At 42.4% G+C, this 18,557-nt stretch overlaps 1 protein-coding gene across 1 annotated transcript in view; it reads right to left on the bottom strand.

Annotated features, from left to right (window-relative positions):
• KDM1A (lysine demethylase 1A) overlaps positions 1 to 18,557 on the bottom strand; it is a gene marked incomplete in the record, with an annotated part of 2,315,042 nt that overhangs the window by 1,083,697 nt on the left and 1,212,788 nt on the right. The window contains 1 exon segment of the mRNA XM_044060124.1: positions 13,635 to 13,725. Within this exon segment, the coding sequence (XP_043916059.1) occupies positions 13,635 to 13,725 (91 nt within the window).

Genomic DNA, 18,557 nt, shown 5'->3' with positions numbered 1-18,557 from the left:
TAACTAAATCCTCAGCCATTTTGATCATCTGTTTTTTAGGCATAGGGGCCTGAGCACGTGGCTCATGCGTCGGTTTTTTAGACATAGAAGTTGTTTTTTTACCTTGTTTTTGTTGCTGGCATCAGTTTAATATAAAAATGTTGAGGCCTGAAAACACCCTCAGAAGCCAATGCCTGATCAGCGGCTCCGGAACCCATCCAAGGGGGAGACATCGGCGGGTTTAATACTCTGAGAATCTCGTGGCATACCGGACGCTGAATGGGTCTCGGTAGAGGCCTGAGACTCAAAAGTAGCGGGTATCAGGGGCTGCGAAAGTGCCTCACTGAGTACCGGCGACTGGCTTAGGAGAAGCTTCGTCGGTTTTGGACCTCGACAGTCTGACTCTTTTTCCTTGCGTTTTTTTGTGAACTCCGGTAGTTGGATTGCTAACAGATGACATTTCAGGATAGTTAAATCTTGAACCAAAATTTAATTGTGCATTGGTTAAATCTAGCACAAAACCGACTGCACGGCACGTTGTGATCAGGGCCTAGGCAAGGAATACAGTACAAATGAAAATCCTTACGAGGTATTTGCTTCCCACAAGTAATGCAATTATTAACTTTTACTGACATCGGTAAGGAGCAAGAAAAAGTTTCCCCAACGGGGTTACTTAGCTTTAGTTGAAGACTTCGGTTCTGAAATTCGAATATGAAAATTTCAGGAGTTGGCCAACCGGCACTTCTGAACTGCTTCTGCTTCGGGCACCGCGCGGCAAGAAAGACTGAAAAAAATGGCGCCAGCTGCAAGTTTTATACCCCTGACGACCTGACATCATGGAAGAGGAGACAGCAACAGACGCAGGACCCAAGACTTTGTTATTCAGGCCGACTGAGGGCAACCTGCCAGCAGATTTCCCAAATGTAATGACTGCAACAGTGAAACACGAAGAACATCATCCCATTCCATGAGACTGTGAAGGCATCCACCCTCCACGCATGTGGGGAGGGGGGGGGGGTCTTGTGCAGAATAACTGTAGTTGTCTGCTCAGAGGGGAGGCAAACAAATCTATTTGTGGTGTACCCCACCAGTGGGCAATGTCCAGGAAGACATCTCTGTGCAACATCCATTCGTGATTCTGTGACAGTGACCTGCTGAAAGCATCCACCTGAGCATTGGTTTGTGAGGGGATGTAAACTGCCTGCAACATCACTTTGGAGAGGGTAACCATTTCCCAAGCCTGGATGGTTAGCCTGCAGAGCAAGTAGGATTTTGTCCCCCCCCTTGCTTGTTGATGTACCACAACACTGTGTTATTGTCTGTAAAAAAATCTGAGAGGTCCTGGATGAATAAAGGAAAGAATGCTTTTAGGGCTAGGATAAGAGCAGTCATCTCCCTGATGTTGATGTGTTTTTTCAAAGGCAAGTGTCCCATTGCCCTTGCACTTTGAGGCCTTTCATAGCCGTCCCCCTACCCCAGATCTGATGCATCCATGTACATCTACTGAGCTGCTGGGAGTGGTTGTAATGGTAGTCCTGGATTCAGATGTATTTGCTGGATCCACCACTGGATTTCCTTCATGAGACAGAGAAAGAATGGGACCTGAAACTCTAGTGGATGAGTATGTTGAGACCAAACATTCTTCAGGTACCACTGGAACTTCTTCATATGTAACCTGGCTAGGGGTAGCATGGGAAGTGTGGATGTCATGAGACCCAGGAGGTGAAGGAACTCCCTGGCTGAGATGGAGTTGGTCAGTAGTAGTTTTTGGAAGCAAGTGGTCAATGATGTCTGGGGGAAGGAAGGCCTTCATTATATTTGTCCTTATCCTACAGCTCAGGAAAATCTGAGCTAGTTGTCTGTGTAGGCACCAAATGGAGAAGTGTTTCCATTTGGATAAACAGGATCGCCTAGTAGTGGGTTTCCCCTAGGAATATGGGAGGATTTGAGGTGGTTGATTGTGAAGCCTAGCCCTTCGAGGAGAGACATGGTGAATTGAAGGTGTTTTAAGAGGGTGTTTGGTTGATCTGCCTGAATGAGATGGTCGTCTAAGTATGGTTAGATTTGAATCCCCCTCGTCCTGCTAAAGGCCACTACTGGGGTCAAGAATTCTGTAAATACCCTTGGTGCTGTGGACAAGCCAAGGTCAAGGCAGTAAACTGATATTGCAAGGAATGCACAGCAAAATGCAGGAATTTCCGGCAGGATGAAAACATAGTTTACTCTCAGCTAGTACATAGAAAATGCGACTTGCTACTGGACTCTGTTTTTAAGCCTAAATACAACATAATACACAATAACTTTTCAAATTTACTTTAACATGAAAAAAGCTAACAACTAGAGCTATTTTTCCGAACTTAAAGAGTACTTCTCTTCATAAATCCCTTCTTCAGTTAGCTTCATCACTTCAAAATGATTGTTGCTATTTGGAAATGTCAAACACTATACTATCAACTCAAAGAAATCTACAGTAAGTCTGTTTAGTTCTAGAAGACTATTAGACAATTTTGCTGCTCTTAAGAACGTAGACTCCACTTACTAAATAAGTAAGCTATCTTGCTGTTACTTTGGATTAGGCCCTTTCCTTTCATAAACACCATGAACAATCTACCTATAAAGTTCTACAGTGACTCAGTGTAGCTTACAGTGTCACACAATTACTTAAGAGGTTAGGTAAGCCATAACCATAAATGTCCTAAACCCAGTAATTAAATGCTCCTTTCCTTGTCTTTTGTTGCCACCAACTCTCCAGCACAACACAAGCAGTTCTACAAACAGAAAACCAAATCTTAAGATTTGCTAACCTCTTACCTACCAGTGACCATCACTGTACTTGAGTTTAAAGGGTAAACTGGCTACCAGTCCCTGCCAGATAAAGTTTCCTGCTAAAGACATTTACTTTTCATAGGCGATTATTAGGCTAATGGCACACAGCCTTTACAAGCCTAGATAATACCTAGAATATGACAATATTATACCTCAATTCCCCGATATGGGATAGGGTAGTATCGGGGTAGTGGGTCTTTGGGTGTTGGAACCCTGAGTCATTTTACAGACTGCCTCTGTCCGTAAGGGATAAGGGCAGTATCCCAGAAGTGAATTTACAGTCTCCCATCAATTTATCCAAGTTCTTTTTGGACAGAGTGAGGGACAGATTTTTTTCTCTCTTTTTTATGAAGATGGGAGGTTTATGCCATAGACTAGGTAGCCTTTGAGATATGAATCTGTCTCTCCAGTAAGTTCTGTCAGAGTCACAAATAAGGTCCGGGTCCATGGAACGTGCAACAATCGTATCATTTTTCTTGTGAATATGTAACATTTTCATCAGGGCTGGATCAGAGAATGCCTTGTAGGTCAGGCATAAGTTACCTCTCAAACGATATGAGACAGACTATATGGAGAGGGCCTTTTATTGCTCCGCATAAGACATGTCTTATGCTTTGTATTTTTTTTTTTTAATGAGAAACCTCTGTGGCTGCTCTGTTCAGTGTAAATACCTGGTAAGGTACAGGCAGAAGGGAGCACTGTTCTCTATTATGGGCCTGATGACAAATGTTGCCCACCTCCTGCAAATACACTACAAATTCACCATTGCTACTATCAATGCAATCAGGCATCCTTCTCTCTAGCTGCTTGTGAGAAACCTTTTTACAGACTGGTGCCAGTGTCATGGAGCAAACAGTTCCATAAACACATTGTATAAGGCAATCTTCCACAAAAAAATAACTTATCAACCTAAAGGATAAAATCTGCCTGCTTTAGAGATGTTGGATAACATGACTCACTACAGTAGTAATGCTTCTGTTACAAATTCAAATGGCTTTGTACAGTATACATACTACACTGTACATCTGGTTCAAAATGTATGTCCATGTTATCCTTCTGTAACTAGTATTATAATACTGTTTTCATGATATAATGTAGTACATTATCTTGTTTGTGTTCATTTGCTATTTCCAATGGTGGCAGTTACTGTTTCTAACTTTTGGCCTTGTTTGGGGCTGAGAAGGGTCCTATATCCTTGGGTTGGGCAAATGTCAATGTTCTGAGAAATCAGCATTTCCCCTTATGAAGTCTTTTTTTTTTGGTCCACAGTGTAGTCGGTAGATGCCAAACTAGCTGAAAGCTTGAAAACCTAAAGAAATGCATAGACGTGTTTGGGAAACCACATCACTCCCAGGTGCTGGCAGAACATCCTGGAAATCCTAAGCCTTACCAACAGTATCCTGACCTGAGAAAATTAGGGCTTCTCACAGTGTAATGGCACAGAGAAGGAAGTGAATATGGAAACACACTGTAGACCTTAGATCCCTAACGGAAAGGAAAGGGCAAGGGGGAAAGAGGGAGGGAAACTCAGACTGCAGTAGGTATACTCTATCATCTACTATTATGCCTAAGATCCTAACACAAATGTACACTAATTGTGTGAAGTACTGTTGTACTCATCTTAACATCTGGATTTCCACAAGAATTTTGACAGGCAGACTTCATTGTTCAAGAGAAAGATGCAGGACACCCTGCATAACTGTTGCAGCAAACTCTGTCTTAATCACAGTGAAACTGTCCACCAGTGTCTGAAGAAAGTGTATACAGAGAAACAGTGCATCGGCTTCCAGAACATCCTGACTTGTTTACTTCTCTGAGGAATGCTATGGTCATATAGTGATCCTGAATAAATGTGATCTTATATGCCCTTTGAATTTTTTTTTTTATTCTAAAGGGAATAGCAGAAAGTAATGCAGACTGCCAGCTGTATTGCAATAGCTTGCTTTGACATTGGCTTCCTTTTTTTTTTTTTTTTTAATATTACCCAAGGAAAAAAAAATACCTGTTCAGCATATCTTATGGTTTTAGTACTGTTCAGAGTATCTCAGTTGCCTACAAACACTCACTGAATGCAGGAGTATTTCTTTCTGCTTTAAAGGGGGGGGGGGTTTGGAAAGAAGACAGTTAACTGAAAAGAATATTTTCAAGGAAACCTTAGTTACCAGCTCTGGCATAAAGGTAGTATCTATGTACTATGCCTGACAATGACTCTACAGAACAGCTAAAAAGGAAAAAGCTCTCTGCACATGAGGACTTGGATCTCCAAAACACTTCTGGCTGAGATCATTCATAGGTAGGTAACTAGGCTATCGGCCCAAGAGCCTATGTAAGCCTAGCCAACAAGGTTCCCAGGCTTATGCCACCCAAGAAAGTTATTTCCCTGTGCCACTGTCTAGCAGAGATACAGAAGTGATCCCCGGGGTGTATTTCTTATTTCCCATCCACTCATCAAGATTTTTCTTGAAGAGTGCTAATGAAGAACTTTGCTTGACATAGATGGGTAGCCTGTTCCAGAGTATGGGAAGTCTCTGAGATAGGAATCTATCCCTCCAGCATGTCCTGTTTATTGTGGTGACAAGGTTTAGGTCCCTAGAGCATGTAGTTCAGAGGGATTGGGATTTCTTTAGGTATAGCATGTCCAACAGCTCTGGGTTTGACATAGCTTTATATGTTAGGCAGAGATCACCTCTGAGTACGCGATATGCTACGGAGTAAAGCTGGAGTTTTTTTATGCGGTCAGTGTAGGGCATTTGAGTCCAGTAATCCTCTTTGTGAGGTACTTCTGTGGCCTTTCCAGCTGCTGCAGATGTTTTGTGAGGTACATTCCAAAAGGGGCGTTGTACTCTATAGTGGGTCTAATGAGCGTCGAGTAGAGGGGAACGATGACCTCTTTTTTCCTGGATGAGAACCCTTTTATGATGAGGTGTGCCACGTAGAAGGACTTCCTGACTACTGTGGCGATGCGACTATCAAAGGAGAGACTACTGTCCACCTGGGTCCCAAGGTCTCTTATCAAGCATTCGGTGTTAAGTAGATTGCTGCCTATGTGGTAGTTCATGGGTACAGAGTTTTTACCAAAGGGGATGACACCGCACTTTTTGGCATTGAGCTTGAGGCCATGGCTCTGACACCAGGCATCTGTCTCAGAGAGGCCCTTCTGTAGGATGTTCACATCATCTGGGGAATTGACTATGGCTCCTAGTTTACAGTCATCTGTGAACTTTGTTAGACAGTGGCCTTCTGTGTTAGCCTGTACTTCAAAGTAGATACCAAATAGAAGCGGTCCCAGGACGGAACCCTGTGGTACTCCACTTGTCACTGGTTTGAGGTCAGATTTGGAGTCTGCAACTTTTACAGTGTGGGTTCTGTCAGTGAGCCAGTTGGCAACCCATCTTGTAACGTAGGGATTTATGCCTAGTTTATTGAGTTTAGCTATAATTCCAAAATGGGGGATGGTGTTGAAAGCCTTGGCGAGGTCAAGCTAGGCTGTGTGAACCACCTTACCCTCATCTATGGCTTTGGTGACTGCTTCAAAGAAGTCAATCAGGTTTAGGAGGCATGATCTGCCTTTCACAAAGCCAAACTGGGTGGGATCCGGAGTTTGGAGGTTACCAATGTCTTTGTTTATGAGTTCCATGATGATACATTCCATGGCTTTGCAGACCAGGCTCGTCAGGCTAATAGGTCTATAGTTCCCGGGATCAGTGGTGGCTCCCCCTTTGTGGAGTGGGATAACTGCTGCTGTGTGCCATTCAGTGGGCACAAAGCCTGATGCGAGGCTATTATTGAATATGGTGCTTAAGTGGGGAGCCAGTTCATTCTGAAGTTCGCGTAAAACGCAGCCTGGCATGTTGTCCGGTCCCATGGATGCTGTGTTTTTGGCTTTAGAGAGTGCAGCTTTCACCTGTGTAGTTGTGATTACAGGGACTCTGCATTCTTCCTTTATAGATATGGGCCCTTTAGGGGGTAAAGTTAGCACTGAACCTATCTGCCAGGATGTTGGCAATATCAGTTGGTTCTGTAATTTTCGTGCCTTTGTGCTGTAACTCGGAGCAGATCTGGGTGTTGCCATTGAGATTCTTGACATAGCTATAGAATGCTTTGTGGTTGTCCTTGCAATTAGCGGTGATTTTATTTTCGTAGCTAGCTATGGAGGATCTTATAAGGGATCTTAGCTTCTTACTGAGGCTGACCAGGGAGCTCCTCCACTCATGGGATTTTACTCTCTTTTGCAACAGTTTCTTCCTTCTGTTGTACAGTTTGTTTATGGCAGGGGACCACCAGATTGGCTTCCTTTTTTTTGGAGGATAGCATCTTGGTTCTGTTTGGGATAGCACGATCCATGCACTCATGTAAGTGCTTATAGAGTGCACTTGTGTAGGATTCAGCAGTTGTAACTGTATTGCCCATCTGCATGGGTGTCATGACGTTCACTACTTCTGTCTTAAGAAGCATGAAGTTGGCTTTGGAGAAATGTTTTACTGTGGTTTCCTTAATGGGGGTGGGATGTGGCTATCAAGGGTGATTAGCTTATGGTCGGATCGGACCAACGAGGAGTTGACTTCAGGTGTGGAACACCGGTCACTCATGTTGGTAATGACTAGGTCTAGGATATTGTTGCCCCTGGTGGGGTGTGGATAAGTTGGTCTAGGGCATTGGAGTTTATGAATTCCAGAAAGCGTTGCGCTAAGGAGTTGGTACACGAGTAGCTTTCCCAGTTAATGGTAGGGTAGCTGAAGTCGCCCATTATTAGGGTGTTTGGTTGAACCCTAATATTTTCCAGTACATCAAGAAAAGAGGAGTGGGAATGCTGAGGCATGGTGGGGGATCTGTAGCAAGCTACAACTTGGACTGCAGTTTTGCCAAGAGTTAGTTGCACTTGGATAACCTCAGATGCATTATGCTGAGCAACTAGCCTGGAGGTGTGGATATCCTTTATGAATATGGACACACCCCCACCTTTGGTGTTTCGGTCCAGGTTACATAGCCGAAAAGTGTGGTATGAGTTATAGCCTGGTAGTGCAGGGGTGCTCTCTGGAGCCTTGAACCAGGTCTCAGTCACTGCACAGATATCGATGTTCTCCATTTTAAGGAGTGCCTCGAGTGAGTGCACTTTGAAATTTAGACTTCTAGCATTGAGTAGCATTACCCTCAGTTTTTGCTTGCCTGTTCCTGTTATGGTGGTGAATTTGTTACTTGAACCCCGTCTAAAAAAGGCACTATAGGGGCAGCAAGAGCCTTAGCCAGTATCCGGAATCCCAGGGGTGACAGGTGCAGGCCATCTGTGGCAAAGCATCGTGGTCTGTCGACCATGTCATCCCAAGCAGACAGATACTGGATCCCCTTAGAATGGCACCAGAAGCTTAGCCAATTGTTGAAGTCAATCATTTTGTCCTTGTACTGCTGTATCATTCTGGGTGATGGCAGAAAGCTACTCAGAGCTAGGGTCATACCTGACTGGGCTACAAGATCGCAGAGCTCTTCCATGTCTCTTTTCATGTAGTCCAGGGAAGTACGTCTCAGGTCATTCACACCAACGTGGACAATGAGAGAGTCCTATTTGTACTTGTTATGGAGTGACCTGATTGCGTGGGTTATGTGGCGGATCCTGGCATCCGACAGGCAGCTGACAGTAACCTTCTCCTTGTTTAGCCTGGTGAGTGGGACATCAGTGTGCCTGACTATAGAGTCACCTATGACTAGTGTGTTGGGTATGTTGTTTTGCCTTATTGGCTGTGAGTGACACAATGAGTCTGTGGGCTATGTGTCATTTGGGTTGTGTTGGAGAATGAAGGTTGCTTGTGTTTCTGCTTTGGAGGTCTCTGTTGCTTAGGCAGATTACTGACAGCCTCCGCAAATGTTTTTGAGTTTCTGTGTGTGGATTTTGGTGGTGTAGACGTAGTGAGACTATGTGATGAGTGTGGTGTGGTGCAAATGTTTACCAGCTCCTCATGACTGGCTTGGTTGGAGAGAGCTTTACCTCCAGTTTGGCTAGATAAGTGCATCTTCTCACAGGTTGTAGTGTTGGGTGGTAGGAGGAGAGGGTTGTCTGTGTACATGAGGCAATTTATACATTGCCTCAAGATGCCCAGATTCATCAGATAGACAGGGGAGAACACTGGGAGCTGACCCTTGGACATGCCTGAATAAAAAAAATATTTTCCTCTAAATAAGTGAGGAAAGTGAGTACAAGAGCTGTTTTTCTCAACGCCAGTGAGAAAAGTAAGTACAAAAACTATTTTCCTCTAGGTAATGAAGAAGACTGAGTGCTATAGTAATTAGTAGCTTATTTAGTGCTTACAAGTTCTGAACAAGTGCTGAGTATGAATAAGAAAATTTAAGTGCTAAAACTAAGAATCTGTATCCGCACTAGACGAGTTACAGAAACAAGTGCAAATGCAGGCTTTCATATCAGAAAGTTGAGAGAGATGGAAGATTGCCCAAATGGCCAATAACTACAAATTCTGGGCCAGAACCACTCCTTATGTGATAGACATGTTACCTAATGCTTACCACTCCCACTGATAAGCTAGAAGGCTTCCCTCCAACACAGAAAGGCTTGGGGGGCTCAGACAAACAGTCCTGGATACAGCAAATCTGTATCTGGAACACTAGTTACAGGAAAGATCGGAAACAGGCTTACAGTTTTTTTTTTTTTTTTTTTTTTTACAGAAAAGTAGCAAAAACAGTAGTAAAAACAATTCACATGCAGTGCAAGCAAAAACAGTAGTAAAAACAATTCACATGCAGTGCAAGCTAGCACACGAGTATGTAGCAATATTAGACCACGTACAGTTTGAAAAATGCAATTAAATTAAAAAGGACTAAAAGCAAGTGCAGAAAGGGTTTATTAGGTAGAATGCGGTAAAGAGAGGATACTGGGGAAGTGTCCTAGATCAAATCTACAGTGGGGCGGGCACTGCAAAAGCCACAGTTTCAGCAGAGATTTGAGCAACCAACCTCTAACAGTATAAACTATAAAACCAAAAAAATATACTCAGCTCTGTATATTTGCAGATCAGTATCTAAGCAACAATTAAACTCTATAATAAAGTAAAATATACTCAGCTTTGTATATTTGCAGATAATCTTGTAAGGCTGTCTCAGAACACAGGTTCCAATTTAAATGCAGGCTGTTATATTGAAAGAAATAAGGCTGTCTGCTAGGTTAGGAATTTGAGAGGGACTATAGCCACTTGGCTAAAGTGGGACTTGAGTCAGCTTGTCTGGAGAAAAAAATAAGGTCTCTTAGAGGAACATTATCACCTTTCCTGAAAGCCCAATGGTATATAACATTTCCTTAAGAAGTGCCTGACGGGTAGTATGGACAACAAGGAGAAGCCATGGGAATGCAGGCAGAAACAGCATGTACCTTCAAAAAAAAGGCTATGCCAGCCCAAAGTTTCACAGCTCTATCAAGTACTGCAAGATCAGAGACATGGCAGTTGCAATTAGGTTCTGATTCCCCTTTTGACACCAAAATCAAAATCTTACATTCAGCTGGGTATAAGTTCTTTGTAGCAGGTTTCCTAGCTTCCTAAAAAGACATTAAATACATCCTCTGAGAAAAGGTGTGTAATGGTAATAAGGTCAAATAAGCCAGTTTGACAGATGGAGTGCTAGGCTGAGGTGTATAAAGGATCCCTTGTGCAGAGTCAAGTAGGCCAAACGCTGAAGCAGTATGTAGGATTTGGCTCACCAACTCTTGTAATACGGTGAAACTACAGTTCTGTAAGAGCTTACCGTAATAGTACATGTTCTACTGATCACTGTTGCAGCATTTCAAACTGTTGGGATATCTTGCAGAATAACTTGGACATCTAGCAGGGGTACCAACATATGACGTAAGCCCTGGGTGTAAGGATACATGTAAGAGCATAAACAGACCGACCACCTACAAGCCAGTAAAGCTTCTAGTGATGGCCCTTGGCTAAGAGGAAGAGAAGGGGAAACCAGTGCTTCCTTGGCCAACAGACAGTCACCAGTAAAATCTTTGGGTATCACATTTGGATCTTTCACAAGATCTTGGAAAGAGGAAGTGGAGAGAAGGCATATATAAACCTCCCAAAGAAAGTGGGCTGCATCCCTTTTCCAAACCTGAGGATAATAGGTCCTGAACCAAGAGAGTGGAAGTTGTTTGTTGTCAGTGGAGACAAAAAGACCTATCTTTGGTCGCCCCTGCTCAGCATCCATTCATGGGATATTCCCTTGAACTGCTTAGAAAATCTGCCAGGACAATATCATGTGAGGGAATGTAAACTACTTGGAGAGGGAATGTAAACTACTTGGAGAGAAAGACTTGCTTTTCTGGCCTGCTCCAAAGCCAAAAGACAGTCTTGCACACATACAGTAAGATGTGGTGTCCGCCCCTGTGTATGCTTATTGTTTTCTGTTAGATTATATTGATAAGCAACAACTGGGGAGGATATTAACAAACTACTTGATTTCAATAAAGTAAATTGGCAGATGTCTGCCAACAAATAACCGGGATTAAATTAATAAGTTAAGCACTTGCTTAAAAAGCACAGATAGTTTGAATATTATCGTCTTAACATGTACTGTTTTTATCTAAAAAGTTTAGCAATTGATAGTATTTACTGACATATGATTAGTAACCTAACATCAGATTACTTCTATTATTTAAATGAATGCTGTGAGTTTGTTTTAGCTTTGATGAAATTCTGAAATATTAAGGTATGAAAGTGCTTAGCTCCCCAAGTATTCCATCTTTTTTGTGTAAAGTTTGTTGGACGTTCTTTCATTCTCTATTTGGTTGAAACGTTTTGTGGTGTTTTGAACATTGTTTCAAATCAAGCTGCCCCCTTTGTTTTTAGTTATATCTAAACCACTTATTGTACATGAACGAAAGAGACTGCCAAAGTGCAAGTCAATGATATTATCAGTAACCTCCACAAGACTCAGAGGTAAAACTGCAAACCATCACAACACACAAGACGGTAAGGGGGGGGGGTAATTATCACTGGCAAAAGTGCTGGCAGTTCTGAAATATCCAGTGTCAGCTCTTCAAACAGCCACATCAACTAAACAGCTTTAAAGTATTTCTACTGCACCAACAGGACAAAGCGGTGCCCTTATCACAGGCATGCAAAAATTTGGGACAATATAAAGGCTTCCTAAGCCACTCTGTGTCCCAAAGCCAGAAAATGTTTCATAAGAAACATTAACTTTAGCTGTCTTGGACTTGGATGAAGGGGGTTTCAGCTTGGACATCTCTAAGGGCAAACAGCCTTCATTCTTTCACAGCAGCATCTGCACAGGGAAAGACACATTCCTTAAAGCGGGGACTTCCTTAATGATGGGAGGACCTACTTCAACTCAAAAAGCAATGGAGCCAGAGTCTGCAAAGCTCCCATAATCACTACAGTTTCTCCATAATTATTCCATTTCTTTTCCAATGGAAAGGAGGACTGATTGGAAAATTTCCTTCTTATTTCTTTAAGTGGTCCAAGATTGCCTTGTGTAACTGTTGCTTTATAGCATAAGCACCTAAGCAAAATACACACACATCTTGGGCCAGTGATCAGTGTCAAAACGAAACATGAAATCCGTGTGCTTAATTCTAAAGAGCAGGTCTCTAACCACAGTAACATTTATGATAAAAGAGGGCATATACAGTAATAAAGTTTCAAATTTTTAAGAAGAAATATAGCTATTTTATATTGGAAAACAATTAAGCGTGCAGAAAACTCACAGGTTAAGGCAAGAATGACAGCTCTATTGGCAAACAGGGATATTGTTCTGACTATAACCTATGCAACTTGAATTTGATTAGTGTCGTGGACAACTGACGTTGCTAGTAGGGAGCAGGGAAGGAATGAGTAGGCTTTTCTCGTCATTCATCACGTGCTAATAAAATCAAAGGATGATGTGTGGGTCGGACCGGCATAGCTCTCTACAAATCAGGGACAAACTTGACAAACCTCAACAGAATCAGGGACAAATCCAGAAATAATCAGGGATAGTCTAAAAAAATATTAGTATTACTAACTTGAGACATTCACAGAATAAAAAAAAGGTGAATTAATTCTTCATGTTCTGAAGTAATGGAAGTCTGTAACTCAAAGTATTGTCATTATGTAATTCACCACCATTTCACCAAAAGTCAACAATCTGCTCATTTTGTGCTGGTGAAGTCCAGGATGGTTTTGGGTGTGGGCAGGGTGCATTTATCCCTTGAGCATGAAAGCAGGAGCACTCCCAACAACCACAATTTATGGCTCATCTCAACCTCCAGTAGGATGCCAGCACTTGTGGAGGAAAGGTCATAACTGCTATGCCTGCCATTGTGGATAGCAATGACAGCTTCTACACTCACTCACCCAGAGTGCCTTGATATCAGTTTTTGGGGGGGGGGGTGAGTGAGACCTGTCAGGGGAGGTTAAACACCCAAGTGAGCCGTTAAATTAAATGCCCACCAACCAAGACGACATGGACTCAGGGGAGCCACACTGCAAAGCAGGGGTAAATATAATCACAACCCAGCGTACATAGGGAACCTGTGGTAAGAAAACAGAAAAAAGATGTCTAGGAAAAAGGACAGATGGCTCTGATGTTTCTAGAAGTGCCAAGAAAGAATGGAAAAAGAAAAGACTCCTCCTCCCCCGTTCATTTCAAGAGTATCCCTTTGCCAGTCATGTTGATGACCAGACATCAAACGAAACAAGCACTTGAAAGAAAATTACTTTATATTTAAAAATGAAAGACAAAGCAATTATATGGCACTAGCCAAATGACCAAGATTTTTTTGCAGAATTCCAACATGAAAACTACATGTACATATCTGTAAAGTAACTCAGAGATGCATTTACCTTGGTGAGTAGTTCCTTAAGTTCTTCCTGAGTTTTAACAATTTTTTTCCAATGTTCTATCTGCTCATCTTTCACATGTTTTTCTTGCAACCTGGGAAAATAAATTAAAAAAAGTCAACACTACACAACCTTTTTTTTCCAGTCAAAAAGTCAGTACAAATATGACTCTGTCATTGCCCGTGTTGGTGTGAATGACCTGAGACGCATCTCCCTGGACTACATGAAGAGAGACATGGAGGAGCTCTCCAATCTTGCAGCCCAGGCAGGTATGACCCTAGCCCTGAGTAGCATCCTGCCATCACCCAAAATGATACCACAGTACAAGGACAAAATGACAGACTTCAACAATTGGTTAAGCTTCTGGTGTCATTCTAAGGGGATCCAGTATCTGTCTGCCTGGGATGACATGATCAACGGACCACGATGCTTTTCCAGAGATGGCCTGCACCCACTGCCCTTGGGATTCCGGATACTGGCTAAGGCTCTTGCCACCCCTATAGTGCCTTTTTTAGGCAAGGTTCAAATTGACAAATTCACCACTGTAACGGGTACAAGCAAGCAAATCTGAGGGCAATGCTACTCAATGCTAGAAGTCTAAACCTCAAACTGTATTCACTCGAGGCACTCCTTAAAAGGGAGAACATCGACATCTGTGCAGTGGCAGAGACCTGGTTCAAGGCTCCAGAGAGCATCCCTGCATTAGCAGGCTATAATTCATACCACACCTTTCGGCCACCTAACCTGGACCGAAACACTAAAGGTGGAGGCGTGTCCATATTCATTAAGGATATCCACACCTCCAGGCTACTTGCTCAGCATAATGCATCCGAGATTATCCAAGTGCAACTAACTCTGGGCAAGACTGCAATCCAAATTGTAACTTGCTACAGAACCCCCACCATGTCCCAGGATTCCCACTCCTCATTTCTTGATGCACTGGAAAATAGTAGGGTACAACCCAACACCCTAATAATGGACGACTTCACCTACCCCACCATTAACTGGGAAAACTACTCATGTACCAACTCTTTTGCGCAACGTTTTCTGGAATTCATAAATTCCAATGCCTTGGATCAACTTATCCACACCCCCACCAGGAGCAGCAATATCCTAGACCTGGTCATTACCAACATGGGTGACCGGTGTTCCACACCAGAGGTCAATTCCTCGTTGGTCAGATCCGACCACAAGCTAATTAGCCTAGACATCCACATCCCACCCCCATCCCCATAAGAGAAACCACCGTAAAAAAATTTCTCCAAAGCCAACTTCACATTTCTTAAGGCAGAAGTGGTAAACTTCACGACACCCATGCTGACGGACAATAGAGGTACAACTGCTGAATCCTACACAAATGTACTTTATAAGCACTTACACAAGTGCATGGATCGTGCTATCCCTAACAGAACCAAGATGCTATCCCTCCAAAATAAGGGAGCCAATCTGGTGGTCCCCTGCCATAAACAAACTCTACAACAAAAGAAAGAAACTGTTGCAAAAAAGAGTAAAATCCCATGACTGGAAGAACTCCCTGGTCAGCCTCAGTAAGAAGCTGAGATCCCTCATAAAATCCTCCAAAGCTAGTTACGAAAACAAAATCACCACTGATTCTAAAGACGACAAAGCATTCTATAGCTATGTCAAGAATCTCAATGGCAACATTCAGATTTGCTCTAAGTTACAGCACAATTGCACTAAATATACAGAACCAACTGATATTGCCAACATCCTGGCAGATAGGTTCAGTGCTAACTTTACCCCCACCCCCTAAAGGGCCCATCTCTATACCGGAAGAATGCAAAGTTCCTGCAATCACGACTGCACAGGTAAAAACCACACTCTCCAAAGCCAATAACACAGCATCCATGGAGCCTGACAACATCTCAGGCTGCGTTCTACATGAACTACAGAATGAACTGGCACCCCACCTAAGCACCATGTTCAATCATAGCTTCACCTCAGGCTTTGCGCCCACTGAATGGTGCACAGTGATGGTTATCCCACTCCACAAAGGGGGAGCCACCATGGACCCTGGGAACTACCATCCCATCAGCCTAACGAGCCTGGTCTGCAAGGCCGTGGAACGTATCATTATGGAACTTATAAACAAAGACATTGGTAATCTCCAAACTCTGGACCCCACCCAGTCCGGGTTTGTAAAAGGCAGATCATGTCTCCTAAACCTGATTGACTTCTTTGAAGCTGTCACCAAAGCCATAGACGAGGGAAAGGTGGTTCACTGCCTATCTAGATCTTGCCAAGGCTTTTGACACCATCCCACACTCTGGAATTACAGATAAACTCACTAAACTTGGTATAAATCCCTATGTCACAAGATGGGTTGCCAACTGGCTCACTGACAGAACCCACACTGTGAAACTAGCAGACTCCAAATCTGACTTCAGACCAGTGACAAGTGGAGTACCACAGGGTTCAGTCCTGGGTCCTCTCCCGTTTGGTATCTACTTTTCTGAAGTACAGGCTAACACAGAAGGTCTTTGGCTAACGAAGTTCGCAGATAACTGCAAACTAGGAGCCATAACTGAAACTCTTAACGATGGTGACATCCTACAAAAAGGGCCTCACTGAGACAGATGCCTGGTGTCAAAGCCATGGCCTCAAGCTCAATGCCAAAAAGTGCACCGTCATCCTCTTTGGTAAAAACTCTGTACCCATGAGCTACCACATAGGTGGTAGTCTACTTAACACAAAGTGTAATGAGACCTTGGGACACAGGTGGACAGTAGACTATCCTTTGATAATCACATCACCACAGTAGTCAGGAAATCCTTCTACGTGGCACACCATCACAAAAGGTTTCTCATCCAGGAAAAAAAAAAGATGTCATTGTTCCCCTCTACTCGTCACACATTAGGCCCATTATAGAGCACAACGCTCCTTTTGGTATGTACCTCACAAGACATCTACAACAACTGGAAAGGCCGCAGAAATAGCTCACAGAGAAGATTACCAGCCTCAGATGCCCTACGCCGACCGTCTCAAAAAACTCCAGCTTTACTCTATCACATATCGCCTACTCAGAGACAATCTCTGTCTATCATACAAAGCTATGTCAAACCCGGAGCTGTTGGACATGCTCCACTTAAGAAATCCCAACCCCTCCGTGCTACATGCTCTAGGGACCTAAACCTTGTCACCACAATAAACAGAACATGCTGGAGGGATAGATTCCTGTCCTAGAGACTTTCCATACTCTGGAACAAACTACCTATCTATATCATACAAAGCTCCTCATTAGCACTCAAGAAAAATCTTGATGATTGGATGGGAAATAAGATCACCCCTGTGGCTCTGCTCGACAGGGGCACAGACAAATAATTTTCTTGGGTGGTGAAAGCCAGGCTACCCTTTTGGCTAGACTTGTATAAGCCCTAGGGCCGATACCCTAGTACCTATCTATGAACCTGTGAAACAGCACTCACCATAAACTCATCAACCTAGAGGTGAATTCTTAAATTGGACCACTTGTTCAGTCAAGCACAAGTCCAATAAAAGTACACCTGTCTTTTTTTTTAATTAATTTAGTGAGGAACAAATACTTTTTAGATGGATGACCCTAGAAACAGTGTCAAAATAAATGACCTGCAGAGATTTGCACAGTATGCATATGGAGACAAAAGGTACAAACCCCGGGACTACAGGAAGAAATTTGTTAGCAGTACACAGTCATAGCACTCAATGCATTACTATCAGTTTTCAGTTTCATATTTTTTAATCTAGGTAGTCATTTGTTTCACTTCTCTTATTGATGGTTTTCAATTTCTAGCTATAACTTTCTAAACCAGTATCAACACTAAAGACAGCAATGCTTTCACCTTATTAATACTGGTTACTTTACACTAGCTCAAGAAATATTTCTCTACATATTATAGTTAATTTCTCAGCCAAGTCTAATACTTAGCATATTATTCAAATAATTTTAGTACTGAAACTCCTCTGTACATTGCCCAGAATACATGCTCCCAAGAACTTTTCTGAACTATCACATTTCCAACATATGTCTCCTAACATCTAAAAATACACACTGGTCCAGGGCCATTAGCCATGTCAATATCTTTACCACTCTTTTTAACACGAACATTATAAACACTTCACAGTCATGATTTAGAATCAAAATGGGTCTGACCTTGGATCAAGGAGATCATTCTCCTGCTTTGTTACAAGTAACACTACTGCTTCTTTCCAAGTTAAAGGTACATCCCACCCCCCAAAAATATTAAAAAGTAATAACCAGACTATTATCGTCTCCTGCTCCATCCTTTTCCATACTTCTCCTGGAATTCCATGACTACCTGGGGTTTTCCCTGTATTCTGGTGTTTCACTGCTCTTTAATTTCAATTTCCTTTATTTTCGATGTTTATATCCCTTCAGTTTCAGTTAGTTGAGGAAGCTGCAATTGTGTGTCTGAAATATGTTACCATTTCTTATGTGCTACTCAACCTCAGTATCTTCTATATATAGCATAATGTTGTAATTAGCCATTAAATCTTCATAATTTTTCCCGCGTCTATGTCTACACTTACAATTCTCAATTCCCGATTTTAGTTGTCCTTTCTACATTTTGTAGCCTCAAATGTTGAGCCAAAAACTTGGTTGCTCTACAGTTATTGCCAAAAAAACAGCAGTTTTAAAACCATTGCTCTATGTTTACTCATGCATTCTTAGTATTGCATAGACATTCTTACTGCTTTCACTGTTCTCCAACCTCTTTCACATAGTAAGTTGAAATTTAAGCTATTATTCCATTACTCATTTGCTATTACTGTGACTTTTTTAATCTTCAATTTACAATTATCCCAATTCTTTGCAAGGTCCTTATTGTGTAGCCTAAACTCTAACATTTCCATTAAAAGTTTGCTCTTACTAATAATTAAAAGTCTTCCTTTCCAAAAGGAATATTG

This window comes from Protopterus annectens, chromosome 1.part2 (genome assembly GCF_019279795.1).
Source record: "Protopterus annectens isolate FY-2018-M chromosome 1.part2, PAN1.0, whole genome shotgun sequence".
Lineage (NCBI taxonomy): Eukaryota > Metazoa > Chordata > Ceratodontiformes > Protopteridae > Protopterus > Protopterus annectens.
The sequence above is the reverse complement of the archived record's forward strand: the minus strand, read 5'-3'. Positions and strand labels throughout refer to the sequence as shown.